This window comes from Hibiscus syriacus, unplaced genomic scaffold (assembly GCF_006381635.1).
Source record: "Hibiscus syriacus cultivar Baekdansim isolate YM2019G1 unplaced genomic scaffold, ASM638163v2 tig00111402_pilon, whole genome shotgun sequence".
Classification (NCBI taxonomy): domain Eukaryota; kingdom Viridiplantae; phylum Streptophyta; class Magnoliopsida; order Malvales; family Malvaceae; genus Hibiscus; species Hibiscus syriacus.
This window is the reverse complement of record NW_024063082.1, coordinates 3,036,117-3,063,708: the sequence shown is the minus strand read 5'-3', so window position 1 is coordinate 3,063,708 and position 27,592 is coordinate 3,036,117. Positions and strand designations below refer to the sequence as shown.

The following is a 27,592-nucleotide window of genomic DNA, read 5'->3' as shown; positions in this document are numbered from 1 at the left end:
ATATTAACTAGGCAATATAATATAAAACACTAAACATTTAATATTAGACATAGTCATTTCTTCTCAATAAGTAACAATCATACACTTGGTATTACACATACATAAACACTTAATCTTTAACAAAACACCTAAAGTGTTATTGCAAGTACAATTACCACAAAGATACATATGACACACACCATTGAGAAAATACACATTGTCTTATAAAAATCCTTTTGTTTCTTCATTGTTTTAGTTTTTTCCTTCAAGCTCTTAATCTTTGCCTTTAATTCATTATCATTGTCTTCACTTTGCGCACTTCCAATCTCATTAACTTTGCTTTGAACACTTTCACTTTCACTCACTTCCAATAACACACTAATCCTTTGAGCAGCACAGGAACAACTTCTAATATGTCTTTTAAGTCTTGCATTCTCTTTCGTTAAATTTCACTCACTATCACGTAATTGTCATAGTAGGCAATTAGCTCGCTCTGGCATGCTACCATCATACCATTCAAAATACCTACAACCATGCTAGAATAAGGGAAAAACATATTTGTTATCAATCGATATATGCAACAACATTTTATCGTTCAAGCTAACTAATACAAGGTCATTTTAAACATATTCTTACCGAAAAGTTTGAGCAATCGTAATACCTTCTCCCGGGGTTTAAATCGCTCCATGAAATTTTCCTAGATGCCAATTTATTACAATAACACTTTTTTGGGTCACCGTCGTAGACGAAATCTCGTCGCAAACACTAACGATGGTTGGACATGTGAACCTGTCCATTACACAATTTCTAATACAACCCAAATAACAAACAAACAACGTTAATTATTAAATTAATTCAAGTAATATTCATTAAACAAAACTAAATCAAAAACCCATTCGAAACCCGCACATACCCAAAATATTTAACAAAACTAAATCAAAAACCCATTCGAAATTGAGGATATTTGATGGAGTCGAAATTGAAAGGGGATTTGCGATTTCAAATAATTTATGATTTCATTCAAACAAATCAACTCACCTTCAAAATATACGCTTAATTGATCGGCTTGAGGCTGTTGCTTGAAGGAAAATCCGTTCTTGTAGAAGAGATTTGATGGAGTCGAAATTGAAATGGGATATGCGATTAGGGTTTTGGTTTGATTTGTATTTGGGGATACTTGGGTTTGGGGGAAATACCGTTTGAAGCGTATATGTATGCTAAACGCGTGTATCAAGTTTTTTTTTTAACTTGGACATTTATTTTTGGTTTATTACCACATTGTTACACATAACTATCGATTAACATGCATGGCCTGGTGGTAAAGGCCATCCCATTTCACGCCCTTGCCCCAGGTTTGAATCCCATTCACCGCGTTGGGAGCCTTTCATCCCCTCTATCAAATACGTGCCAATAGGAGAGTAACACGTGTCACTCTCCTACTGGTTCACATTTTTAAATTACATTTTATTATAAAAATCTGACGTGTAAATTCCATGTCAGCATAAAATAGTGACATGAAAATGCCACGTCATCATCGGTGACCACATATGCATGCCACGTCAGATGGAACCGTTGACCGTCAGTTGACTGACGGTTTCCATCCAAAAGGGGGGACTTGTGCCTCATTATCAAATGTTGTGGGTAGGACTGCTCCAAAAAAATGATTTGGGAACAAATGCATATAGTGTCAAACGTTAGGGGTATTTGTTTGCATTATGCCTAAATATATATATAATTAAATATATATATATATATATACATATTATTAGTACACACACGCGTGAGCGCGCGCGCATACACACATATATATAAAATATAGTATAAATATAAAATATATATAAATAAATTTATAAATTTAAATATTAAAGTATATAAATTCAAATTTCTTATTTATACTTGAGCTAAAATTTAAATTATATTTGAGATAAAATTAAAATTTATATTAAAATTTACATTGAAATTTACGCTTGAAATTGAAGGTGAAGTATAAACCATATTTATACTTGGATTTTAATTTGGTGCTTTGAATTTTAAATATATATATAAATATGAGAAAATAACCTCAGTGACCAAAAATGCCTTATAATATACGATTTTAACCATTTTTTTTGGATTTGCCAAAATGACCAACTAAATCGCAATGCGATCGATAATTCGCAACGCGATCTCCGGTATCGCAAATCAGTTTCCAGATTCGCAACGCGATTCTGACTATCGCATTGTGATTTTCCAAATTCGCGTTGCGATTTTCCTAATTCGCAATGCGAATACGTAAATCGCAACGCGAATCTGACTATCGCAACGAGATTCTGACTATCGCAATATTGAATTTCAAATTCGCAACTCGATTTCTGAATTCGCAACAGGTTTTAGTTTCACAACACAAATGTTTTGGGTATATAACTACGCAGCAGCAACAACTCATAACCTAAATCCCTAAATCGCAACTCATTCCATCTCCATCTATCACTCTCTTAGGCGACATCCGTTCCTATATCCAACGACATCCTTCCCCATCCGGCAACAAATTTTAGTTTCGTAGCTCGTTTGTTTAGTAAATTAATTTACAATAATGAAAACATCTAATGTTGATCATGTTTGGATAGATTTGTGTTTTGGAGGGTCATGGGAGAATGTTCATGGGTGTTTTACAATATATGCCTTTACCCATGAATCTTCAACTAAAACTGTCATTAAAAAAGTTAACTTATGAAACTCTAATGTTACGTGTTGTAAATAAATTGAATTTAGAGCCCCTAAGTGGATTTAGGCTATCTTATCAAAGAAATGGTAAAGTTTATTTGTTAACCGACAATGAAGATGTTGAACGATTCATTGCTTACATTAGTGTTTCAAGTGATGATGTTACATTGTATGTTGTTGAACCTAGAAGTAGTGAAGTTGGGTCAGTAGCGGGTAGTAATCAACTAAGTTTTTCAACCCCAGTTTATGGTGCTCAAAATTTAATGGTTCCACCATAATTTTATCACCAAGCAAATATTGTTTCACCACATTTCCAATACCAAACACAATCTCAAAACCCACAACCTTTCCCTAATCCAAATCCCAATCAACTTTCAGCACCAAATTCCAGTTTTCGTATTGACCAGTTAGACGATGATGAGCCAACAGAAAACATTGTGAGTACTAGTCAGTATTCAAAATTTGATCTTAGTCAATACCCAGACTTTGATCTTGGTCAATACTCAGATTTTGATGATTTTTCAGAAGAAGAAACAGACCCTGCGTGTAATGATTTTGATATTGGTCAATACCCGAATTTTGATGATGAAACAGCCGTTGCCGAGGAAGATATTGTTGATGATAATGAGGAGGAAGTTACGACGGTAAATGAACATGTTGAACATCCATTCTGTAATTCATATAACCCTGAATAAGAAAAAGAAGAAGAAAAAATCCCCAAAGAAAAGTCCCCGAAGAAAATGCCACGGGAGTATAACTGGAATATGCCATAATTACTTCAGATACCGGAAGAAGAGTTGGTAAATATAGCAGTTGATTGTTACACAAAAATTATTCGTATCAAGAAAGATGATTGTTTTGATACAAATGAAGACTTGAAGATAGCTTTGTATACGAAAAGTGTGGAAGATGGCTATCAACTAAAAGTTAACAAATCAAGCAAAGATCGTTCCGAAACAAGGTGTATGATTGACAAAAACTGTACGTGGCATATGATTGCAAAGAGGATAAAAGATTGCGAAATGTTTCAAGTTAGGACTTTTATTGATAAACATACATGTTCAAGAACCCAAGTTTTTCCTCACCATAGACAGGTAAACAAAAAGGTGTTGGGTGGTTTTCTGGCTGTGTTAATGTTTTTGAATAGCAGGGTATATCGGGGACATGAAATTATGACTGACATGAATGCTCGGTTCAAGATTAGTATCTCATATTCTCAAACTTGGAGAGCCAAATGTTATGCCTTGGAATTGTTGAGGGGGTCGCCAGAAGCATCGTTTACCCAACTGCCGGCTTATTGTCACAATTTAAAGCTGAAAAATCCTGGGTCGGTACCTCATATCAAAACAGATAGAGATGGACGCTTTGAGTTGCTGTTTATCGCCATTGGTGTTGTGGTTAGTAAATCAATATAATTTTGTTGACTCATTTTTGTTAGTTACATGGATTTCACATTTAAATGATTATATTTCTTGTGTATATGATTTTGTAGATTCGTTCGTTTATTACTTGGATGCGCCCATTTATTATAGTTGACGGAGCACATTTAAAAGGTCGATACATTGGAGTAAACTTATTAGCAGTAGCCATGGATGCTAATAATGGGATACTGCCAATAGCTTACGGGGTTGGCAAATCTGGAACCTCTGATTCATGAACATGGTTTATGGGGCATCTTAGGGATTGCATAGGTCCTATTAGCAATCTGACAATCATATCCGATAGGGCAAACTCAATTGACAACGCTGTTAGAAGGTGTTTCCCAGATGCTTTTCATGGACTTTGTGGTGTTCATTTGTATAGAAATCTAAAATCAAGGTCTGCTGGTATAAAAAATCACAAATGGACATACTGGAAGGCTGTAAAAGCTTATCGGGAAGTGGATTTTAATAAGCATATAAACTGTTTAAGACGTGTTTTGCCTCAGTGTGCTCAAACACTAGAAGATGTCGGGTTTGAATGGTCAAGAGTACATCAACTTGGAGCAAGATATAGTTTCATGACGTCTAATAGTGCATAATCAATCAACGCTCTAAGTCATCATTCCCTGAAATTACCCATTACTATGTTAATGGAGTTTTTTCGAGCCTCTATTCAACAGTGGTACTACAAGAAAAGAAACCATGCAGGTATTATTTCTTTAAATTCGTAACTTATCATATATTTTACTAAGTATTATTTATTTAAATTTACAGGAACATTGGAACATCGTGTTACACCATGGACTGAAAAAAAGATAACGAAACGTGTTGTGAAGTCAACGTCATAGAGAGTTGAACAATGTTCAAACACTTTGTTTGAAGTACTGGATAATAACTTAAATGGGCTTGTCGATCTAAATGCAAAGATGTGTAGTTGTATGAAATGGCAAACATCTGGTTATCCGTATGGCCATGTTATAAAAGTTGCTCTTTATCTAAACCAAGATGATTTAAGCGCATACGCTATGGATTGCTACACTACAGAAGTATATCGACAGACTTATGTCGAGATTGTCTACCCTATTCCACATCCTTCTGAGTGTGACATACCATACGACTTACAAACAGTTTTGCCACCAGCCATGGACAGAAGGCTACCTGGTCGACCAAAAAGTCACGATCGTATACCGTCTAAGGGTGAAGAGAAGAAGAGATCGACATGTAGTCGGTGTAAGAAAAGTGGTCATACAAGGTTGACATGTGGATCACCAATGCCATCACAATCATCTTTTCCTATACCAAAATATGGATCCTCATCAAAATCCTAATCACAACCGGCTTCATCTTTTGGGACTGTTAACTTAGGTGATTTTTAAATGCAAATGTTGTATTATGTGTATATTATGTGTGAACTTTTAACATTTTCAGTTAGACATGTATTAGTAACTTGAGTTTGAACATTGCTATGATATGTTCAGTTGTTATCACTTATTAGACATTCATTTGACTATCGCAACGCGGAAATCGCAACGTGAATATGACTATCGCAACGCGGAAATGACTATCGCAACGAGAGAATCGCAATGCGAAATGAAAATCGCAACGAGAGAATCACAATGCGAAAATGAAAATCGCAACGCGAAACTAAATTCGCGTTGCGATTTTCATTTTCGCATTGCGATTCTCTCGTTGCAATTTTCATTTCGCATTGCGATTCTCTCGTTGCGATAGTCATTTCCGCGTTGCGATAGTCTGTTTTGCATTCAACATAATGCATATTGAAATCAACAAATCAACTATTACATTTCAATCAATTAAACAAGCACAAATAATAATTATGTACACATCAATTAAACAAATCAACATTTACAAATCATCTTTTACAAATCAATTAAACAATCAAAAAATAATAATAAGAATTATTTCCTCATCAATTATTGAATCAACTTTTGCACCCATACATCCATTTCACACAGCTCACTTCAGGATTAACCTGCAGAAACCAAACATTGAATCAACAACACTTTCTACACATCTAAAACCTACAAACATCAAATTATTGAATTCTAGCTACTTAACCAAACATTTTCAAACCAAAAAGAGTATATATGTTTAACAACACTTGCATTTGACTTACAAATTGTTTATGGACACTTTCATAATGCGGATGCAGGTAGGCAGCGTCTCGCATATATCGTTCTAGCCATAAAATGTCAAAACCACAAGCCTACTGCACCTCTATCTCTATCGGTGGGAGGTAGAAACTGTGTACTTCCTGTCGTCAAACGCTCCAAGCACATGCATACGAGAGGACCACAATCCCCTCTGACTTCCTTCGTTTGTTGTGGCGCGGTCTCGTCTCTGATAACTGTAACATTGAACTTCTTTGGTTTCTTGTTTCCAGAATTAGTCCAATAATTAATTGCATCCAAGAATTTAGCCAAATGAGAGCTCCATCCCTTAATAATATCTCTCAAATCAGACAATGATATGTAATTTATCATGCTGTCATATACTATTGTCTTTAGGGATGGGAGCTGAAGCTCGATGAGAAGCCAATGAGTACGTTCCAAAACAGGGATAAACACCTGCGTCGAAATGTAATAATTCAAATTGCGCACTTATTTATGAACACTTTTAAAATATTTAAACAAATAAATACTAACCTTATCGACCTCCCACCATGCAGGATAAAGTTTAGTTTGTCCATTAGCTAACACATATGATTCCTGTCGTTGATTCTTCAAGTGAACTACGTGAAAAGACGTAGGCATAATTGTATATCGCGTTTTTTTTATATTTTTCTTCAATTTCCTTACAATTAGAAAACGTGTCACCCATGCATCAATATGTTGTTTTACAAAAAAAGACATATATTAGTGAATTACATAAATTTAAAAAAAAATTAATCAAACTGAAATATAAGAAGAAATATAAGACTTATCCCCCATCGAAATAGCCATTGTCTTCAACCCCTAATAACACACCCCACCAAGACCGTTCAATCAACAAATACATATCATCGATGAGTTTGTATATGTCAGCGTAACACCCTTGGCTCCGCTCATGTAGATAAAAATCAACTGCGGTCTTAGCCCAAAGGGTATTATCTAGAATTATTTCTGGTAGTTGTTTCTCTCCACTTCATCTGTCGGAATGGTACTGATCGGTAACTTATACGAAAGCCAACAGTCATCCATCATGTCCGGCACGTGAGGGGGCTTCTCAATAATTCGATATATTACGTCGTGTGAATCGGGCTCTAGAATGTTGGGAGGAACCTCTTCAACGATGACAGTGGCCTCTTGAATGGTGGGAGGGGACTCTTGAGGGATGATAGGGGCCTCTTGAATGATAGGGGAGGCCTCTTGAACGATGAAAGGTGAGTCGGGCTTTTTCTTACGGATTCTTTGCACTATTGGGGTGAACGGAGACGTAATGGCACGTGCACGTCGTCTGATGCGTGAACTCTGTCTTGCAAGAAAAACCCGACGTAGAGCATCCACCTTAGCGGGCCGCTAAAAATAAATTAATACATAAATCAGTAAATAAACAGACATGATATTAAACAGTGAAAACAAAGACAAATATATTTCAAACTTGCACGGTATTCACCCAAGTCATTATTATATCATTGTTGACAAAATGCATCAGATAACATTCCAGAAGTAAGCACTTATATAAACATTTAAAAGGACAACATATATGTTTAGTGCAGGTTCAATGATAACATAAAGAGTAGTAGTTTATTCTTGAAACTTAAATTTTCAACACTGTGAAGTTAGTATTTGTCTTTTGGTTGAAGTAATGCAATTCATTCAAGTTTCAATTTGCAGAATAAGAATAGAATCTGAAACTTAAAATCGCAACACGAAAATGACTATCGCAACGCGAAAATGACTATCATAATGCGAAAATGACTATCGCAATGTGAATTTGACTACCGCAACGAGAGAATCGCAATGCGATTTTTATTTCGCATTGCGATTCTTTCGTTGCGGTAGTCAAATTCGCATTGCGATAGTCAAATTCACATTGCGATAGTCATTTTCGCGTTGCGATTTTGTTAATGCGATTTTCATTTCGCATTGCGATTCCCTCGCTGCGATAGTCATTTTCGCTTTGCGATAGTCATTTTCGCATTGCGATAGTAAACTATTCTTCTTCTGCAAATTGAAACTTGAATGGATTGCATTACTTCAACCAAAAGACAACCAAAAATAAATACTAACTTCACAGGGTTAAAGAATAAACAGTTAAACAGTATTGGCAACAACCGAATGAATTTACTAAGCAATCTAAGTGAAATTACGAGTAAATTTATCATCAAGTTAAATATGAAAAATATTAAACTTACCTCGTTGCGTAGAGTATGAACCTCGTTCTGAAATGATGTTACAATCTCACGTAGAGCTGCTACCTCACCACGTAAAGTAGACACCTCAACACGCCATGCACCATTGTCATCGTGTAAAGTACCGACCTTCTCACGCAAGGCATTGACCTCATTACGTAACTCTTCTAACTCATCCCGTGGAGGTGGAGAACAGGGAGATAAACGTCGTGGCATCTTTGCCGGTCACCTATCATGAGGTGATGGTGGAGAAGAGGCTCGATGATGTGACAAAATAGGTGATGACTCTCGTTGTGGAGGTGTATATTCGGGTCGATCAGGTGATGGCTCTGGGTGAGGTGATGGCTCTTGAAGTGGTGGCTGCTCATCCGTGCCATCAAAAAAACGCTTACTAGCTTGCCACCAATCAGTGGCAAGCTCAGCTTCTGTGGGTGTCAGCCTCTGTAATGGAGTGTTGGCCTCCTAACAATATAAAAGCTCAAACAAAGTTAAACGTGTACTAGTAATAACTTGTTTATAAACATATGGTAGTATTTGTGTTAACTTACATTATTTATTGTAGTATACGGTAGTAAATCTTCCCATTGCTGCAAGGACCGTTTCCTCTTCCAGGAAATAGCCCTAGGAATATCATTAGAAGTTTTTAATGCATATGTCTGCATGGCGGGAAAGGCCTCAAATATCCAAATCTACAAACAATATAATAACAAACATTAGTAATTATTAAAGAATTAATTATAATTTTGGAAACATTATATAAAAATTATTACCTTAAAGGCCCAAATAAAGCCTGACAAAGTGTATTTGGAACCATCGCCACGCAAACTTTTCCGATCATCAAAGGCAGACGACAACTTATTCCATGTAGCTTTCCATAGATACGAACCCCACGGAAACAAGTTCCATGCATTTAGGTCCTCTACCAATTTAATTAAATCATTACGAATAGGTTGTCGGGTCTCTCTGCCTAAAAAGCCGGCTTGCAAAAGTATTAGAAGGCATACTCGGACAACATCGACGTCATCCATCCGAGTAAAACCATCTTTCTTATTCAATAATCTCGTCAAGTCTTCCACGTGTAATTCGACTTATCCGTTGACAGCTCAGGAAAAACCTGGGAAAACCATGATAGGTGGGTAATATGTCTAGTGTACCGATTTACATCATCGTGTCCGAAGCGTAGACCGGTGATTAAGCAAAACTCCCCCCGCCCAAAACACGTATACGCCGGTGGAAAATCAAACCATATCTCTTCATCACGACGTTGTATAGTCTCTGGTAGATCGCTAGTCATGGTTTGAAGAAACAGATGGGTCAACATAGCATCTCCACCCGAATGTTGTACTTTCAGACATGGCCCGAAGCAAATATCCTCAAATATTTTTCTTTGTGCAGGTGAAAGCTTCGACGCAATTGTTTTGGCCAGGCTTACTTTATTTCTTAAGGTCAATTGAGCCGAATAAAAGTTCTGCAAAATCAATAAACATACCAAGTTATATATACCAAAAACTACACTATGAAGATATAACAAGAACAATAAACATAAAGAGTAGTAGTTTATTCTTCAAACTTAAATTTGCAACACTGTGAATTTAGTATTTGTCTTTGTTTTTTGGTTGAAGTAATGCAATTCATTCAAGTTTCAATTTGCAGAAGTCTGAAACTTAAAATCACAACACGAAAATGAAAACCGCAACACGAAAATGACTATCGCAACGCGAAATGAAAATCGCAACGACAGAATCGCATTGCGATAGTCATTCTCGGTTTCAAATACTAAAATTGAAAGAAACTTGAATGGATTGCATTACTTCAAACAAAAGACAAAACAAAGACAAATACTAACTTCACAGGGTTAAAGACTAAACAATTTAGCAATATTGGCAGCAATCGAATGAATATAATAAGCAATCTAAGTGAAATGGTTAATCTATTATTGAAAACACCAGTAAACTTATCATCAATTTCAATATGAAAAACCTAATAATCATGCAAAAATTTTAAAATAAAAATAATTAAAAAAACTAACCCTCGGTGGTTGATTTGGTTGATTTTCCATTTCTGACTGTGAATGATTTCGCCGGAGATGGAGACTGATATCGTTGGAGATGGGGACTGATTTCGTCGGAGATGGGGACGGATGTCGCCTTAGAGAGTGAGAGATGGAGATGAGACTGAGTTGTGATTTAGGGTTTTAGGTTATGAGTTGCGATTACGGGATATATTGTGGACGGTTCAGTGTTCCGATATATTAATATATTCGTGTTTGGAATTTGAAAAAAAAATATGCGTTGGATACGAATGGCGCTATTTAAATCGCATTGCGATAGTCAGATTCGTGTTGCGATTTATGTATTCGCATTGTGATTTACGTATTCGCATTGCGAATTAGGAAAATCGCAACGCGAATTTGGAAAATTGCAATGCGATAGTCAGAATCGCGTTGCGAATCTGGAAACTGATTTGCGTTACCGGAGATCGCGTTGTGAATTATCGATCGCATTGCGATTTAGTTGGTCATTTTGGCAAATCCAAAAAAGTTGGTTAAAATCGTATATTATAATGCATTTTTGGTCACTGAGGTTATTTTCTCTATAAATATATCTCAAGTAATAAATTTTATTTATTCATTTATAAATTATTACTTTTAGTATTTGTTATGTTATTCAAATTTCCTATCTTAAATAAATTCATCTTATACATATATATTTTAAAATTTTAAGTTAAATTATATTTAAATTATTAATTAATTTTTACATACAAATAAAACAGACTTATAAATATTTTAATTAATTTTATATAACCTAATAAAATCATGTTCAATAAATAAATTATATAAAAAAATTAATTTAATGATTATAATTAAAATTATAATATAAGGATTATAATTAATATAGAAAATAAATTTATTAATTTAGTTATCATAACTAACAATTTATTTTAAATTTCAACAAGTAATCATATTAATTTTATTATAACAAGTTTATAATAAATTTAAAATTTCATAATTGCATCAATAGTAACTTATTACTTATAAGTGAGGTAAATATTAAATAAGTTTAATAACAAGTCAGATCATTTATAGATTAAGTCAAATACATGTCATGATCATAACATGTTAGGTTCATAAAAGGTCGAGTAATACCAATTATTTACCATATTAATCTCAAGTTCGGGTTCATTTTGATCGGATACATGTCGGATTCATTCATCATATTATTAATTCGATTCAGGTTCAAATCGTTCTCAGATCCAATGCACGTCGAGTTCAGACCCACAATTTCTAGGTCCAATTCAGTTCAGATCAACATCAGTTCGAACTCAAATTGGTTTCAGATAATCTCCACCTGGGTCACAAATCAATTTTAGTCAATTTTACATATCAAATCAGCTTTTTACAACTCTATCCCCGGCAAAACAATTTAAAGCCCTAAAGGAAGGGGCAAACAAACCTGGAGCCTCGAAAAAGGAAGCCCATTGATCAATACCCAACTGCACTGAAACAATTCTCAACCTCGCCCGAATAAAAGGCCATTCAAAACCCTAAACTCTTCTTTTCATTTTCGTATATCACAAGTCGCGGCGCCTCCTCCATTTCACGACCACCATCAAGCTTCACCAATGGTCTGTTACCGGAACTCTTCTTTCTCCTAAACAAAATCAGAATGCTGTTTTATATTTAATAATTTGTTTTTCCTGCCTTTGTATAAACAGGGGATCGATTTAGTAGCAGGAGGCAAGAGCAAGAAGACCAAAAGGACTGCTCCCAAGTCCGATGATATTTACCTCAAGCTTCTCGTCAAGGTCTCACCTTTGTCTTAATTTCATGCTAAAAGAAAAAAATTGTTTCCTTTCTTTTTCTGTTCTGAATAAATGATATGATTTTTGTGTTGGGTCTTTAGCTTTACCGTTTCCTTGTGAGAAGAACTGGGAGCAAATTCAATGCTGTTATATTGAAACGCTTGTTTATGAGCAAAGTTAACAAGCCTCCACTATCTCTCTCTAGGCTTGTTCAGTTCATGAAAGGAAAGGTATTTATATCTTTATTATATGAAATTTCTGGGTTTTTGTTTAGGATCTTTATATAGCTATGTGTTTTTGGTTTAATCCATATATATATTGTAGGATGATAAGATTGCTGTTGTAGTGGGGACGGTGACAGATGATATTAGGGTTTACGAGGTTCCAGCTTTGAAGGTTACTGCTCTTAGGTTTACTGAGACTGCCAGAGCTAGAATTGAGAAGGCTGGTGGAGAATGCTTAACTTTTGATCAGCTTGCTTTGAGGGCTCCTTTGGGTCAGAACACGGTATGCGATTTCTTCTCATAATTATGTATATTTGTTGATTTTTGTGCTTTGGAATTGAAAATGCTGGTATTACTTCAATTATATGCTTGAAACCAATGACGTCTAAAGAACATAATATTTTGAAACTTGTCTTTTTGCAAATGTGAGATTTAGTTCTGAGGATATTTATGATTCTGTTAATTTATTTGTTCTGAGTCTGTCCGGTGCTATAACTCTTTTAATCCCTCTTCATTTGAAGGGTGATTGTATATGGTTTAACTTTTCTCCATCTTTTGTTTATATTAACTTTGAAATCAATATACCATTTTTCTGGAATTCTAGAAACGGAATATGTTAAGGTGGTAGTGTTGCTTGCCTTAAAGCCGGTTTTTCTGCTTCTGCATGGCATTTTTTTCCTTCTGAAAGAAAAATATGTTGCAACTGGCGTTCTTAAGAGGTTCTTTGGGTGCAATTTGCAGGTTCTTCTCAGAGGTCCGAAGAATGGCCGTGAAGCAGTTAAACACTTTGGTCCAGCTCCTGGTGTGCCTCACAGCCACACTAAGCCGTACGTGCGCTCAAAGGGACGGAAGTTTGAGAGGGCCAGAGGACGAAGGAACAGCAAGGGATTTAGGGTTTAGGATGACTAGTATTTGTTTTGGGGATTGTCTTCCATATATTACTGCAAACCGAATTTTGCTGTACTTTAGGTTTCCATGTATTTGTTTACTTAATGTTCTTCGATTGTTTGATTATGGAATGATTTGTATCTTTAAAAGCTGCTGGGGTTTTCATGATTTACTCCAATTTGCAGATGAAATAAAGGACACTTTGCCGACAATAATATATGGATGCATGCTAAAAGGGGACAATTCAATCATTTAAGAAGAGATGATAATAAAACTTTGGTCTTTAACAGATTTAATCAAACTAGATCAAAAAATATTAAATAGAGAAGGTTTAAGATTTAGGGTAAATGGTTTAACTTAAGGGATAGTCTCCAGCATCAGAAAACCATTCTCATCGTAAGTTTGCTGGAATAACCGAGTGGCATACACTTCATACCCATTAGAATCCTCTTCTTGGAAAGTTGTAACAACACGGAAAAAAATGAGAAGAAAAAAAAATATTATATAGGTGTATTGGTGTAATTTGGTGACTAAATTAAAAGTTTTGAAAATTTGTAAGCCATTTCAGAAGTTGAAGAAAATTCAGGAACCAAGTCCTAAATTCTTCCAAGGAGTGTCGGCAGAACATGTTCTTAAATAATTGCATTTCGTTTCCGATTTCAAAACAAGAAACCCATTTGCTAAAATATACATCCTCCCGCACCCCTACTTTCAAGCTCGATTATGACGCCGTTCGATCTCCAATCGTAAAATTGAAACCACCGTCGTGTTCATCTTTGACCCGTGAACAAAACCCAGTAAATCAATTATAGCGAAACGCTGCCAAACGACGTGAATTTCGAGTCAAAGTCTCGACGTTTTTTTAGCACTACCGCCGAGAAAATCTTAAATTCATCTCCGATCGTTGATCGGTTTTCGACACCTCCCGCACCATCGTGTTCTTTGTGCCATTTCGAGTCCGCCGGTGTCAACCTTGGTCTCCGTCGACAGCGGCGCGTGAGGAGGTGGAGCAGTCAAAGATTCGGACGTGTTGAATTCGAGCTCTCCGCCGTTCAAAAATTTGAACCGATCGTTGTAAGTATCTTGAAATCGCTCAAAATAATTTTTGAAAATTTTTCCGTAATTTTTATACCCCCGGAGGAGGTCTCACGCGCCACACGCGCCGCCGTAGGGAGAGTGAGCAGCTGGAAAACCGGTTTGACCGGTTTCGATCGGTTTGACCGGTCTGACCCGACCCGACCCGACCCGACCGTTGACCCGACCCGAACGTTGACCGTTGACCGTTGATCTCCTTTGACCAAAACTTAAAATGGCTTTGACCGACCATTAAATGACCGTTAATCTTTTCTGAGTATACATATTCTAATAGTTTTCGACGTCCCGAATCCGTTTCCGAAGTTCGTTTCATCAAATTCAAACCCGAAGGCCTCCAAATTGACGGTCAAAGTGGTTGACTTTGACTTTGACCAAGAATTTAAATTTTTGAAAAGTCATACTTTATGTTTTTCGACGTCCTGATTCCGATTCCGCAATCCGTTTGACCAAATTCAGACTTGAAATCCTCCAAATTGATAGTCAAACCCTGAAAATACTTATATACTTAAGAATTTTAGCTTTGAACAATTAAGTAAGATTTGGGGCTGATAAATTATTATTTGTTTGAAGGTACAAGAGATTCTCCGGATCGTTCGACAGCTCGACCCAGCTCTTCTAGATCAATTAAACCACGTGTGTCAGTATTCACCCGTAAGACCCGTAAATTTTATGATTTTAGAGATTTATTTATGTTACCCATAAGTAATATAGGGTTATTATAAAATAGGTTCGAAAACTGTAGCAGAGCGTGGTGAAACCAGCAATCAGTAGATCTACTATTTGAACCTATTTCTAGGTGTGTTCCTAATTATTACTGAACTGTTTTATTGGTTTTAATATGAGGTACACTGAGTTCTTTGGTTACTGTTTTATTGATGCACCAATTTAATGTGATGATTTATGGAATTTGTGACACGGTGCAATTGAACTTTTGGATTGAATTACAATAGTATAGCTCTGATCAAGCTAATAAACAGAATGGGCCTAATGTGACTCTTGGGGCCCCAAGATACATTAGGTTGGCTTCCATTGCTGTGTGCTTAGGGTAAGCTATATGGACTTGGACTTACAGGCCTAAGGATACAAGCTCTAAAGCTTATCCTTAGGTTGGCTTTCTTTTTGTTGTGTGCTTAAAGTAAGCTATATGGAAAATAGTTTTGGGAACTACTGATAGTGTACAAGAAAATGGTTTAAACTATGATTTTCAAAAGTTAAACTCTTTTATGAATTTATGAGATTTACTAGACTATGATTTGTTTAATGTACCTATTGTGATTTTAAGGTAATATTGGGACACATTGAGCCTAGCTCACCTTTCGAAAATGTTTTTCCCCTTTCAGATACTGTTGGTTAGATATCTCGGTTCGAGTACTTGGAGGATCAACATATCTCTTGAAGTATATCTGATTGTAATGTTTTATCTTGCTAGTTGACTTTATTTTGGTGACATGGACCTTATTTTAAAGTATCATATTTTAGGATGATGACACTTTTACTATTACTGTTCGGTTTATTGTGATTTTGATTTTGAAGACATGTTTTAAATTAATTTATTACTTATTGGTATTATATTTACAAGTTGGGTTTTGATAGTATAATATCATGTCATTTATAATGTGATTTTACAATGATTGAATAACGGTTTCAGAAAATGTTTTTAAGAATCATGTATGTGATCCACTAGACTTAGTCGAAACGCATAGGTCGGGTCTAGGGGGTTACATTTATTAGTATCAGAGCTTTTGGTTTTTAAACCGCAGACTGTGTATGAGTCCACATTGAAAATACGGTTTTAGAAATATTTTACAAAACAAGTTACTAAGGCCATGTCATAAGTTATTAAGATTTTAATTGTGTTCGAGACTCAAAGTGCTTGTCTAACCCTATGTTTTATCTCCTATAGTAAACTCGAGATCCACAAAAAAAATGAGTGCTAGACGTGGTCATCGAACTAGCCGTGGACGAGGTCGAGTGGCTAGATTTGCAGATCCGATCGATGAGATACGAGTAGATCCCCCACCTCCGATAGGTGATCCTGCTCCTACGACCCCAACGAATCTACCTCTTTCCGCTGGTATTGGCATGACTACACCGATCATAGGAGCGACCGATATTGAGTCAGAGTCTACCGGAGTTGCTTTGGATGATAATTTTGGTAGATAATTTCTGCAGTTGATACAGGGAGCAGTCAGCGCTACTGGTGTTGTATCAGAGGTTCCTATTTCGCAGACTTTGATTGCCAATGGAGTTAGAACTTTTGGGGGACAGATTGGTGGAGCTCCTACTGAAGCTGAGGATTGGATCTAGGATACAGAGAGACGCATGGATCAGTTGGGTTTAGACTCAACTAAGAGATATCAGGGTGATGTGGCGATGTTAGATGGCAATGCCTACATTTGTTGGACCGATCGTTTGACCTGGAATTTCTTTAAGGATCGCTTTAGGAGTCATTTTCTGGGAGAGCGCTACTTAGCTCAGAGACGTCAGCAGTTTCAAGACCTGGTTCAGGGAGACATGACTGTTTCTGAGTATGAGATCGAGTTCTTGAAGTTGCTGAAGTATGGATTCAGTATGGTACCTACTGAGAGAGATCGATGTCGTAAATTTTCCCTTGGACTCAGATACGAGCTGCGTAGGCAAGTTGTAACCCATCAGGATGAGATATTTGATGTGCTGGTGGGCAGAACCAAAGATGCTGAAGAGGTGGAGGTTTTAGCTTCTGGTAGAGAGCGTGTTGAACAGGAACGATCTAAGAAATTTTTAGGCCCGATGGAGTCATCAGCACAGTCCGGGAAAAGGACTTGTACTTCAGTCCCTCAGAGAAGCAATACACGTTTCAGGCCTGCAGCATCCACACCGTTAGTTGGCAGTCGAGGCGGTTCCTCTGTGAGTTTTGTGGTAAACAACACACATGAGAGTGTCGTAAGAAGATGGGTCTTTGCTATCAGTGTGGATCTAGTGGTCATTTTCAGAGGGATTGTCCTCAGCTAGCTTCGTTTGAGCAGACCGCTACTCAGACTCCTGTGCGTTCTCAGACTACAGTACAGACCCCAATTAGAGATCATAGTCAAGGAAAGACTCGAGGATCAGCGTCTAGGACTGACAGTAGAGCCTGACCTCAGTAAAATAGAGGGCCAACAGTTTCTGCGGCTAGACAGGCAGCTTTGGTTTATACCACTAGACGTCGGGATGACAGAGATGAGCCTGAGGTTATTGCAGGTACATTTACTATTTATTCTATCCCATACTTTTCATTACTGGACAATGGCTTCACTCACTCATATGTATCGAGATCGGTATCTCGAAACCTTCAGATACCGATCGAGAACACTGAAAATACTGTTACAGTTACGAGTCCAGTAAGACAAGCGGTATTAGTTAATAAAGTATTTCGGCGTTGTCCTCTCGAGGTTCAGGGAGAAATTTTTCTCGCTGATCTTATGGAACTTCCTTTAGAGGAGTTCGATCTAATTCTTGGGATGGATTGTTGAATAAACACAAGGTAAATCTGGATTACGAATACAAGCGGGCTACTCTAAAGACTTCAGATGGTCGGACTGTTGTGTTAATTAGTGAACGGCGTGGCTATCTCTCCAATATAGTTTCAGCGATGGAAATTGATCGTATGATCCGGAAGGGGTATGAGACTTTCATTGCTTGTATTTTGAACACTAAAGGTTCATTGTCCACGATCGAAGAGATCCATACAGTTAGCGAGTTTCCTGATGTCTTTCCAGAGGAGTTGCCTGGTTTACCTCCTGATAGAGAGGTAGAGTTCGAGATAGAGACTTATCCGGGATCTGTACCTATTTCTATGGCACCTTATCGCATGGCTCCTAAAAAACTTAAGGAGTTGAAGGTCCAATTGCAAGAATTATTCGATCGAGGATTTATTCGGCATAGTACATCACCATGGGGAGCTCCAGTTATGTTCGTGAAAAAGAAGGATGGGTCGCTAAGATTATGTATTGACTATCGGAAGTTGAATCAGATGACGGTCAAGAATAAATATCCACTACCCAGGATTGATGACTTATTTGATCAGTTACGATGAGCTACTGTATTCTCTAAGATTGATCTTCGTTCGGGGTATTATCAATTGAAAGTTAAAGGATCTGATGTTGCAAAGACGACCATTCGCACTAGATATGGTCATTATGAATTCTTAGTGTTGCCTTTTGGTTTGATGAATTCTCCTGCAACTTTCATGGATTTGATGAATCGGGTGTTCCGACCATATTTGGATCAATTTGTGGTGGTCTTTATTTATGATATTCTGATCTATTCTCGTACTGAGGCAGAGCATGACGAGCATTTGAAGATCGTTCTGCGGACTTTGAGAGGGCATCATCTATATGCCAAACTAAGCAAGTGTGAATTTTGGCTTCAAGAAGTATCGTTTCTGGGGCATATTATTTCTGCGCGAGGTATTCAGGTCGATCCAAGCAAGATCGAGGCTATTGTGAATTGGAAACGACCCAAGAATATCTCTGAAATTCGCAGTTTCTTGGGCTTGGCTGGTTATTATTGACGTTTTGTTGAGGGCTTCTCGATCATTGCTTCTCCTTTGACAAAGTTGTTAAGGAAGAATGTGCCGTTTGACTGGGGTGAGGTACAATAGGAGAGCTTTGAGAAATTAAAGGCGGTATTGACTCAAGCACCAGTGTTAATTCAACCAGAGTTCGGGAAAGATTTTACAGTGTATAGTGATACGTCACACTCAAGACTCGGCTGTGTTATAATGCAGGAAGGTAAGGTAGTGGCTTATGCATCCCGTCAGCTGCGACCGCATGAGTGTAATTCTCCTACTCATGATTTGGAGTTAGCATCAGTGATTTTTGCCTTGAAGATTTGGAGACACTATCTTTATGGAGAGAAGTGTTACATTTTCACGGATCATAAGAGTTTAAAGTATCTTCTGACCCAGAAGGAGCTTAATTTGAGACAACGATGCTGGCTAGAGATTTTAAAGGATTATGATTGCGTGATTGATTATCACCCTGGTAAAGCTAATATTGTAGCGGATGCTTTGAGTCGAAATGCGGTAACAGAGTTGAGATCTTTAATGGCCAGGATGAATTTATATGATGATGGCACTCTGTTAGCAGAATTGCAAGTTAAGCCGACCTTGGTTGATGAGATCAAAGCTAAGCAGCCCCTTGATAGCTCTTTGCTTTCCATCTTTGAGCAAGTAGAGCAAGGGACAAGCTCAGATTACGCCCTTGATCAGGATGAAGTTTTATGCTTCAAAGGTCGGTATTTTGTGTCGGATGATGCTGAGTTGAGGCAGACTATCCTTACGGAGGCTCATAGTAGTCCATATGCTATGTACCCCGGTGGAGATAAGATGTATCGGAATTTGAGAGAGAGGTATCATTGGGTCGGTATGAAGAAGAACATCTCGAATTTTGTGGCGAGGTGTTTGACTTGTCAGCAAGTTAAGGCGAAACATCAACATCCATCAAGTTTGTTACAACCTATCAAGATTCCTGAATGGAAATGGGAGCGTATTACTATGGATTTTGTTACTGGTTTACCTATGACTCCTTCGAAAAATGACTCAATTTGGGTGATTGTTGACAGACTTACAAAGTCAGCTCACTTCATTCCTGTGCGGGTAAATTATACTTTGGACAAGCTGGCGAGATTGTATATTTCGGAGATTGTCAGATTGCATGGTGTTCCATTGTCTATTATTTCTGATCGAGATCCGAGATTTACTTCGAGATTTTGGAAGGCGCTACATATGGCTTTGGGAACAAGATTGGATTATAGTACATCCTTTCACCCACAAACTGATGGTCAATCTGAGAGAGTGATTCAGATTCTGGAGGATATGTTGCGGGGTTGCGTAATTGATTTTCATGGTAGCTGGGAGAACTTTTTGCCGTTAGCTGAACTTGCTTACAATAACAGTTATCAGACCAGTATTCGTATGGCATCCTATGAAGAACTCTATGGGCGAAGATGTCGCACCCCGATTTGTTGGACTGAGTTGCGTGAAAGGAAGACTTTGGGACCTAAGTTAGTACGCGAGACGGAGAACACAGCCAAATTGATCCGTGACCGTCTGAAAGAGGCATTTGATAGACAGAAGTCTTATGCAGATCAAAGGAGGAAAGATATTCAGTTTGAAGTTGGAGATCAAGTCTTTTTAAAAGTATCACCCTGGAAGAAAGTATTGAGATTTGGGCGTAAGGGTAAATTAAGTCCAAGATTTATTGGACTTTTTCGTATATTGAAGAGGATAGGACCTGTCGCATATCAGCTTGAGTTGCCTCCCCAGCTCAGTCGTATTCATGATGTCTTTCATGTATCAATGTTGAGGCGATATCGTCCAGATCCAGGTCACGTCATTCAGGTTAAAGAGGTAGAGTTGAGACCTGATTTGTCATATGAGGAGGAGCCCATTCAGATCTTGGAAAGTGATGAGCGAGTTCTTCGGAATAGACATATCCCGATGATAAAAGTTCAATGGAGTAACCGAAGCCCCTCTGAAGCTACTTGGGAGACATTGGGGTCAATGGAGGCTCAGTTTCCTCAACTATTCTCATAAGGTAAATTTCGAGGAAGAAATTTCTTGTAGAGTGGAAGAATTGTAACAACCCAGAAAAAAATGAGAAGAAAAAAAATAATAATATTATATAGGTGTATTGGTGTAATTTGGTGACTAAATTAAAAGTTTTGAAAACTTGTAAGCCATTTCAGAAGTTGAAGGAAATTCAGGGACCAAGCCCTGAATTCCTCCAAGGAGTGTCGGCAGAACATGTTCTTAAATAATTGCATTTCGTTTCTGATTTCAAAACAAGAAACCCATTTGCTAAAATATACCTCCTCCCGCACCCCTACTTTCAAGCTCGATTATGACGTCGTTCGATCTCCAATCGTAAAATTGAAACCAACGTCGTGTTCATCTTCGACCCGTGAACAAAACCCAATAAATCAATTATAGCTAAACGACGTGAATTTCAAGTCAAAGTCTCGACATTTTTTTAGCACTACCGCCAAGAAAATCTTAAATTCATCTCCGATCGTTGATCGGTTTTCGACACCTCCCGCACCATCGTGTTCCTTGTGCCGTTTCGAGTCCGCCAGTGTCAACCTTGGTCTCCGTCGACGGCGGCGCGTAAGGAGGTGGAGCAGTCAAAGATTCGGTCGAGTTGAATTCGAGCTCTCCGCCGTTCAAAAATTTGAACCGATCGTTGTAAGTATCTCGAAATCGCTCAAAATAATTTTTGGAAATTTTTCCGTAATTTTTAGACCTCCGGAGGAGGTCTCACGCGCCGCCGCAGGGAGAGTGAGCAGCTGGAAAACCGGTTTGACCGGTTTTGAACCGGTTTTGACCGGTTCGAACCAGTCTGACCGGTCTGACCCGACCCGACCCGACCCGACCCGAACGCTGACCGTTGACCGTTGACCTCCTTTGACCAAAACTTAAAATGGCTTTGACCGATCATTAAACGACCGTTAATATTTTCCGAGTATACCTATTCTGATAATTTTCGACGTCACGAATCTGTTTCTGAAGTCCGTTTCGTCAAATTCGAACCCGAAGGCCTCCAAATTGACGGTCAAAGTGGTTGACTTTGACTTTGACCAAGAATTTAAATTTTTGAAAAGTCATACTTTATGTTTTTCGACGTCCTGATTACGATTCTGCAATCCGTTTGACCAAATTCAGACTCGAAATCCTCCAAATTGATAGTCAAACCCTGAAAATACTTTTATACTTAAGAATTTTAGCTTTGAACAATTAAGTAAGATTTGGGGCTGATAAATTATTATTTGTTTGAAGGTACAAGAGATTCTCCGGATCGTTCGACAGCTCGACCCAGCTCTTCTAGATTAGATAAACCACGTGTGTCAGTATTCACCCGTAAGACCAGTAAATTTTATGATTTTAGAGATTTATTTATGTTACCCATAAGTAATATAGGGTTATTATAAAATAGGTTAGAAAACTGTAGCAGAGCGTGGTGAAACCAGCAATCAGTAGATCTACTATTTGAACATATTATCGAGGTGTGTTCCCTAATTATTACTGAACTGTTTTATTGGTTTAATATGAGGTACACTGAGTTCTTTGGTTACTGTTTTATTGATGCACCAATTTAATGTGATGATTTATGGAATTTGTGACATGGTGCAATTGAACTTTTGGATTGAATTACAATAGTATAGCTCTGATCAAGCTAATAAACAGAATGGGCCTAATGTGACTCTTGGGGCCCCAAGATACATTAGGTTGGCTTCCCTTGCTGTGTGCTTAGGGTAAGCTATATGGACTTGGACTTACGGGCCTAAGGATACAAGCTCTAAAGCTTATCCTTAGGTTGGCTTTCTTTTTGTTGTGTGCTTAAAGTAAACTATATGGAAAATAGTTTTGGGAACTACTGATGGTGTACAAGAAAATGGTTTAAACTATGATTTTCAAAAGTTAAACTCTTTTATGAATTTATGAGATTTACTGGACTATGATTTGTTTAATGTACCTATTGTGATTTTAAGGTAATATTGGGACACACTAAGCCTAGCTCACCTTTCGAAAATGTTTTTCCCCTTTCAGATACTGTTGGTTAGATAGCTCGGTTCGAGCACTTGGAGGATCAATTATATCTCTTGAAGTATATCTGATTGTAATGTTTTATCTTGCTAGTTGACTTTATTTTGGTGACATGTACCTTATTTTAAAGTATCGTATTTTATGATGATGACACTTTTACTATTACTGTTCGGTTTATTGTGATTTTGATTTTGAAGACCTATTTTAAATTAATTTATTACTTATTGGTATTATATTTACAAGTTGGGTTTTGATAGTATAATATCATGTCATTTATAATGTGATTTTACAATGATTGAATAACGGTTTCAGGAAATGTTTTTAAGAATCATGTATGTGATCCACTAGACTTAGTCGAAACGCATAGGCCGGGTCTAGGGGTTACAAAAGTTGTAACTGTTTCTCACCTGCCACCCTTGTCATGGACAGAGACGTCCTTACCGTCCCACGGCTGGTTGCTGTTTTATATCGAAACATAGACAAGTCATTGGAATTCTCCGTAGTCCCCTTCGCAACAATATCCTGGACTTGGAGTTGGTTCTTCAATGTCCGTCCTTCAATGTCCGTCCTTCAACATATCTCGAGTATATTGTCCGCCGTGGTTTTGCCGACTCCTTCAACGTAAGTTTCTCCTCGGCAGCCATTTGTTGAACCCCATTGTTAAACTTGAACTCTTAATTGATTTTCACTGTCGGTTTTTCAGACCCAATGTCCATCTTTTCAATCATAAGCCTCAGCTTCATCTCCTGATCAGCAGTTTCATCCATGGAATCCTTCTTCCGAAAGACGTTGGACACCATGGAGCCAACTTTTTCCCCAAAGCTCTTTTTGGACGTAACCAAAGGTTTCTTCTTGTTGTCGCCATTGTTACCACTGCCTCGGGCGTGTTTTTTTTCCTTTCATGGCCTTAGCAAACACCATTGGGATCCTGTTTCTTGTTGTTGGTTGAAGGAACCAGATTCTGATAACGGACGAAAGATGCGAGTTTGGTGGAACGGGAACTCCATCTTCATTATTTTTCCAGACATATTGGCTATCATCTAGAGAAGACGATCGTCAAGAATCATAGTATTACTTTAGTTTAGGGTTTAATGTAAAAGAAAAGGACTTTGAGTTGTATGAGAAGGGGGAAAAACAAAGGAAACATGATAAGAAGTTTGTTTCCTACGTAACCTCAGATTATGAAGATAACTAGGGATATTGTTTAGAGAAAATCGCCTCAGTGACCAAAAAAAAGTTATAATATACGATTTTAACCAACTTTTTTTTGGATTTGCCAAAATGACCAACAAAATCGCAACGCGAAATAAAAATCGCAACGCGATCCCCAGAATCGCAAATCAGTTTCCAGAATCGCAAATCAGTTTCCAAAATCGCAACGCGATTCTTGAAAATCGCGATGCGATAGTACAAATTCGCATTGCGATTTTCCAAAATCGCAACGCGAATATGAAAATCGCAACGCGAACACATAAATCGCAACGCGTATCCGTAAATCGCAACGTGTATCCGTAAATCGCAACGCGTATGGGTAAATCGCAATGCGTATCCGTATATCGCAACGCGTATCCGTAAATCGCAACGATAATACATAAAATCGCAACGCGTATCCGTAAATCGCAACGCGATATTTAAAGCGCCATTATAATCGCTACGCGTATTTTATTTTCAAATTACAAAAAGAATATTAAGACAAAATCCCGTAATCGCAACTCATAACCTAAAACCTAAAATCACAACTCAGTCCCATCTCCATCTCTCACTCTCTACGGCGAAGAAATCCGTCCCCATCTCCGAAGATTTCCGTCCCCATCTCCGGCGAAATCCCTCACAACCATTCACGGTCAGAAATCCCTCACAATATTCAGAAATGGAAAATCAACCTCCGAGGGTTAGTTTTTTTAATTATTTTTATTTTGAAATGTTTGCATTATTGTAGGTTTTTCATATTGAAACTGATGATAAGTTTACTGGTCATTTCAATAATAGATTAACCATTTCACTTAGATTTCATTTCGCGTTACGATTCTGTCGTTGCGATTTTCATTTCGCGTTGCTATTCTCTCGTTGCGATTTTCAAGTTAGTATTTGTCTTTGTCTTTGTTCTGTCTTTTGGTTGAAGTAATGCAATCCATTCAAGTTTCAATTTGCAGAAGAGTCGCAACGAGATAAATGAAAATCGCAACGAGAGAATGACTGTCGCAACGAGAGAATCGCAACGCGAAATGAAAATCGCAACGAGAGAATCGCAACGCGAAACCAAAATCGCATTGCGATTTTGGTTTCGCGTTGCGATTCTCTCGTTGCGATTTTCATTTCGCGTTGCGATTCTCTCGTTGCGATTGTCATCTCGCGTTGCGATTCTCTCGTTGCGATTTTCATTTCAACCAAAAGACAAACAGTGTTGCAAATTTTAGTTTCAAGAATAAACTACTACTTTTTATGTTTATTGTTTTTGGTATATCTTCACAGTGTAGTTTTTGGTATATCTAACTTGGTATGTTTATTGTTTTTGTAGAAATTTTTTTCGGCTCAATTGACCTTGAGAAATAAAGTCAGCCTGGCCACTACAATTGCAAAGAAGCTTTCACCTGCTCAAAGACAATTGTTTGAGGAAACCTGCTTCGGGCCATGGCTGAGAGTACAGCATCCGGGTGGAGATGCTAATTTGACCCATTTGTGGCTTCAGACCATGACATCAAATCTACCCGACAGTATACAACGTGGTGAGGAAGAGATATGGTTTCATTTTCCACCAGCGTATACTTGCTTTGGGCGGAAGGAGTTCTGCTTAATCACTGGTCTACGATTCGGACACGATGATGTAGGCCGGTACACTCGTCATATCGCCCGCCCATCATGGTTATCCCGGGTTTTTTCCGGATGAGTCAATGGAGAAGCCGAACCTACATGTCGACGACCTGAAGAAATTATTTAATAAGAAAGCTGGTTTCACTCGGATGGAAGACGTCGATGTTGTCCGAGTATGCCTTCTACTACTTGTGTATGCCGGCTTTTTAGGCAGAGAGGCTAGACAACCTATTCATCGGGAGCTAATAATATTGGTAGAGGACCTGAATGCATGGAATCTGTTTCCGTGGGGTTCGTATATATGGAAAGCTACCTGGACTAAGTTGTCGTCTGCCTTTGATGACCGCAAAAGTTTGCGGGGCGATGGGTCCAAATACACTTTGTCAGGCTTTGTTTGGGCCTTTAAGGTAAGAATTTCTATATAATGTTTCTAAAATTATAATTAATTATTAACAATTACTAATTTTGTTATTATATTGTTTGTAGATTTGGATATTCGAGGCTTTCCCCAGCATGCGTACATATGCAATAAAAACGTCAAATGATATTCCCAGGGCTATTTCCTGGAAGAGGAAAACTCTGTTGGATTGGGAAGACTTAATACCATATGCCACAATAAATAATGTAAGTTAACACAAATACTTTCATATAATATATAACAAGTTATTAATAGTAGACGTTTAACTTTGTTTGAGTTTTTATATTTTAGGAGGCCAACATTCCATTACAAAGACTGTCACCCACGGAGGAAGAGCTTGCCACTGATTGGTGGCAAGCTAGTCAGAGTTTTTTTGATGGCACGGATGATGAGCAGCATCCACTTCCTCCAATTCGAGAGCCATCACCTCACCTAGAGCCATCACCCGATCGTGACGACTATACACCTCTAGAACGAGAGCCATCACCTATCCCGTCACATCATCGAGCCTCTTCTCCACCATCACCTCATGATAGGCGACCGGCAAAGATGCCACGACTCCTATCTCCCTGTTCTCCACCTCCACCTCAACGGGATGAGTCAAGGGAGTTACGTGATGAGGTCAATGCCTTGCGTGAGGAGATCGGTACTCTACGCGATAACGATGGTGCATGGCGTGTGGAGGTGTCAACTTTACGTGGTGAGGTTGCCGCTCTACGTGAGATGATAGTATCGTTGCAGAATGAGGTTCATACTCTACGCAACGAGGTAAGTTTAAGATTTTCCATATTTAACTTAATGATAAATTTACTCGTAATTTCACTTAGATTAGCCATTTCACTTAGATTGCTTAGTAAATTTGTTTGGTTGCTACCAATTCTGCTAAACTGTGTATTCTTTAACACTGTGAAATAGTATTTGTCTTTGTTTTGTCTTTTGGTTGAAAGTAAATTTGTTCGGTTGCTGCCAATTCTGCTAAACTGTGTATTCTTTAACACTGTGAAATATATTTGTCTTTGTTTTGTCTTTTGGTTGAAAGTAAATTTGTTCGGTTGCTGCCAATTCTGCTAAACTGTGTATTCTTTAACACTGTGAATATATTTGTCTTTGTTTTGTCTTTTGGTTGAAAGTAAATTTGTTCGGTTGCTGCCAATTCTGCTAAACTGTGTATTCTTTAACACTGTGAAATAGTATTTGTCTTTGTTTTGTCTTTTGGTTGAAAGTAAATTTGTTCGGTTGCTGCCAATTCTGCTAAACTGTGTATTCTTTAACACTGTGAAATAGTATTTGTCTTTGTTTTGTCTTTTGGTTGAAAGTAAATTTATCCATTCAAGT

General features: G+C 37.8%; 1 protein-coding gene across 1 annotated transcript; it reads left to right on the top strand.

Moving 5' to 3' along the window:
- Positions 1-11,945: 11,945 nt before the first annotated feature.
- LOC120161692 (60S ribosomal protein L18-2-like) lies at positions 11,946-22,056 on the top strand. Its single transcript, XM_039171906.1, has 7 exons — positions 11,946-12,081; positions 12,172-12,261; positions 12,360-12,488; positions 12,583-12,765; positions 13,224-13,507; positions 20,757-20,758; positions 22,043-22,056. The coding sequence occupies exons 1-5, from the start codon at positions 12,079-12,081 to the stop codon at positions 13,380-13,382; spliced, it is 564 nt and encodes a 187-aa protein (XP_039027837.1). The 5' UTR covers positions 11,946-12,078; the 3' UTR covers positions 13,383-13,507; positions 20,757-20,758; positions 22,043-22,056.
- Positions 22,057-27,592: the final 5,536 nt, after the last annotated feature.

What these genes read in the sequence shown, in the direction of transcription:
- LOC120161692 (XM_039171906.1), top strand. An exon ending in ACCTCAAGCTTCTCGTCAAG is followed by an intron (nt 12,262 to 12,359) that starts GTCTCACCTTTG and finishes TTGGGTCTTTAG; the next exon opens with CTTTACCGTTTCCTTGTGAG. An exon ending in CTCCTTTGGGTCAGAACACG is followed by an intron (nt 12,766 to 13,223) that starts GTATGCGATTTC and finishes TGCAATTTGCAG; the next exon opens with GTTCTTCTCAGAGGTCCGAA.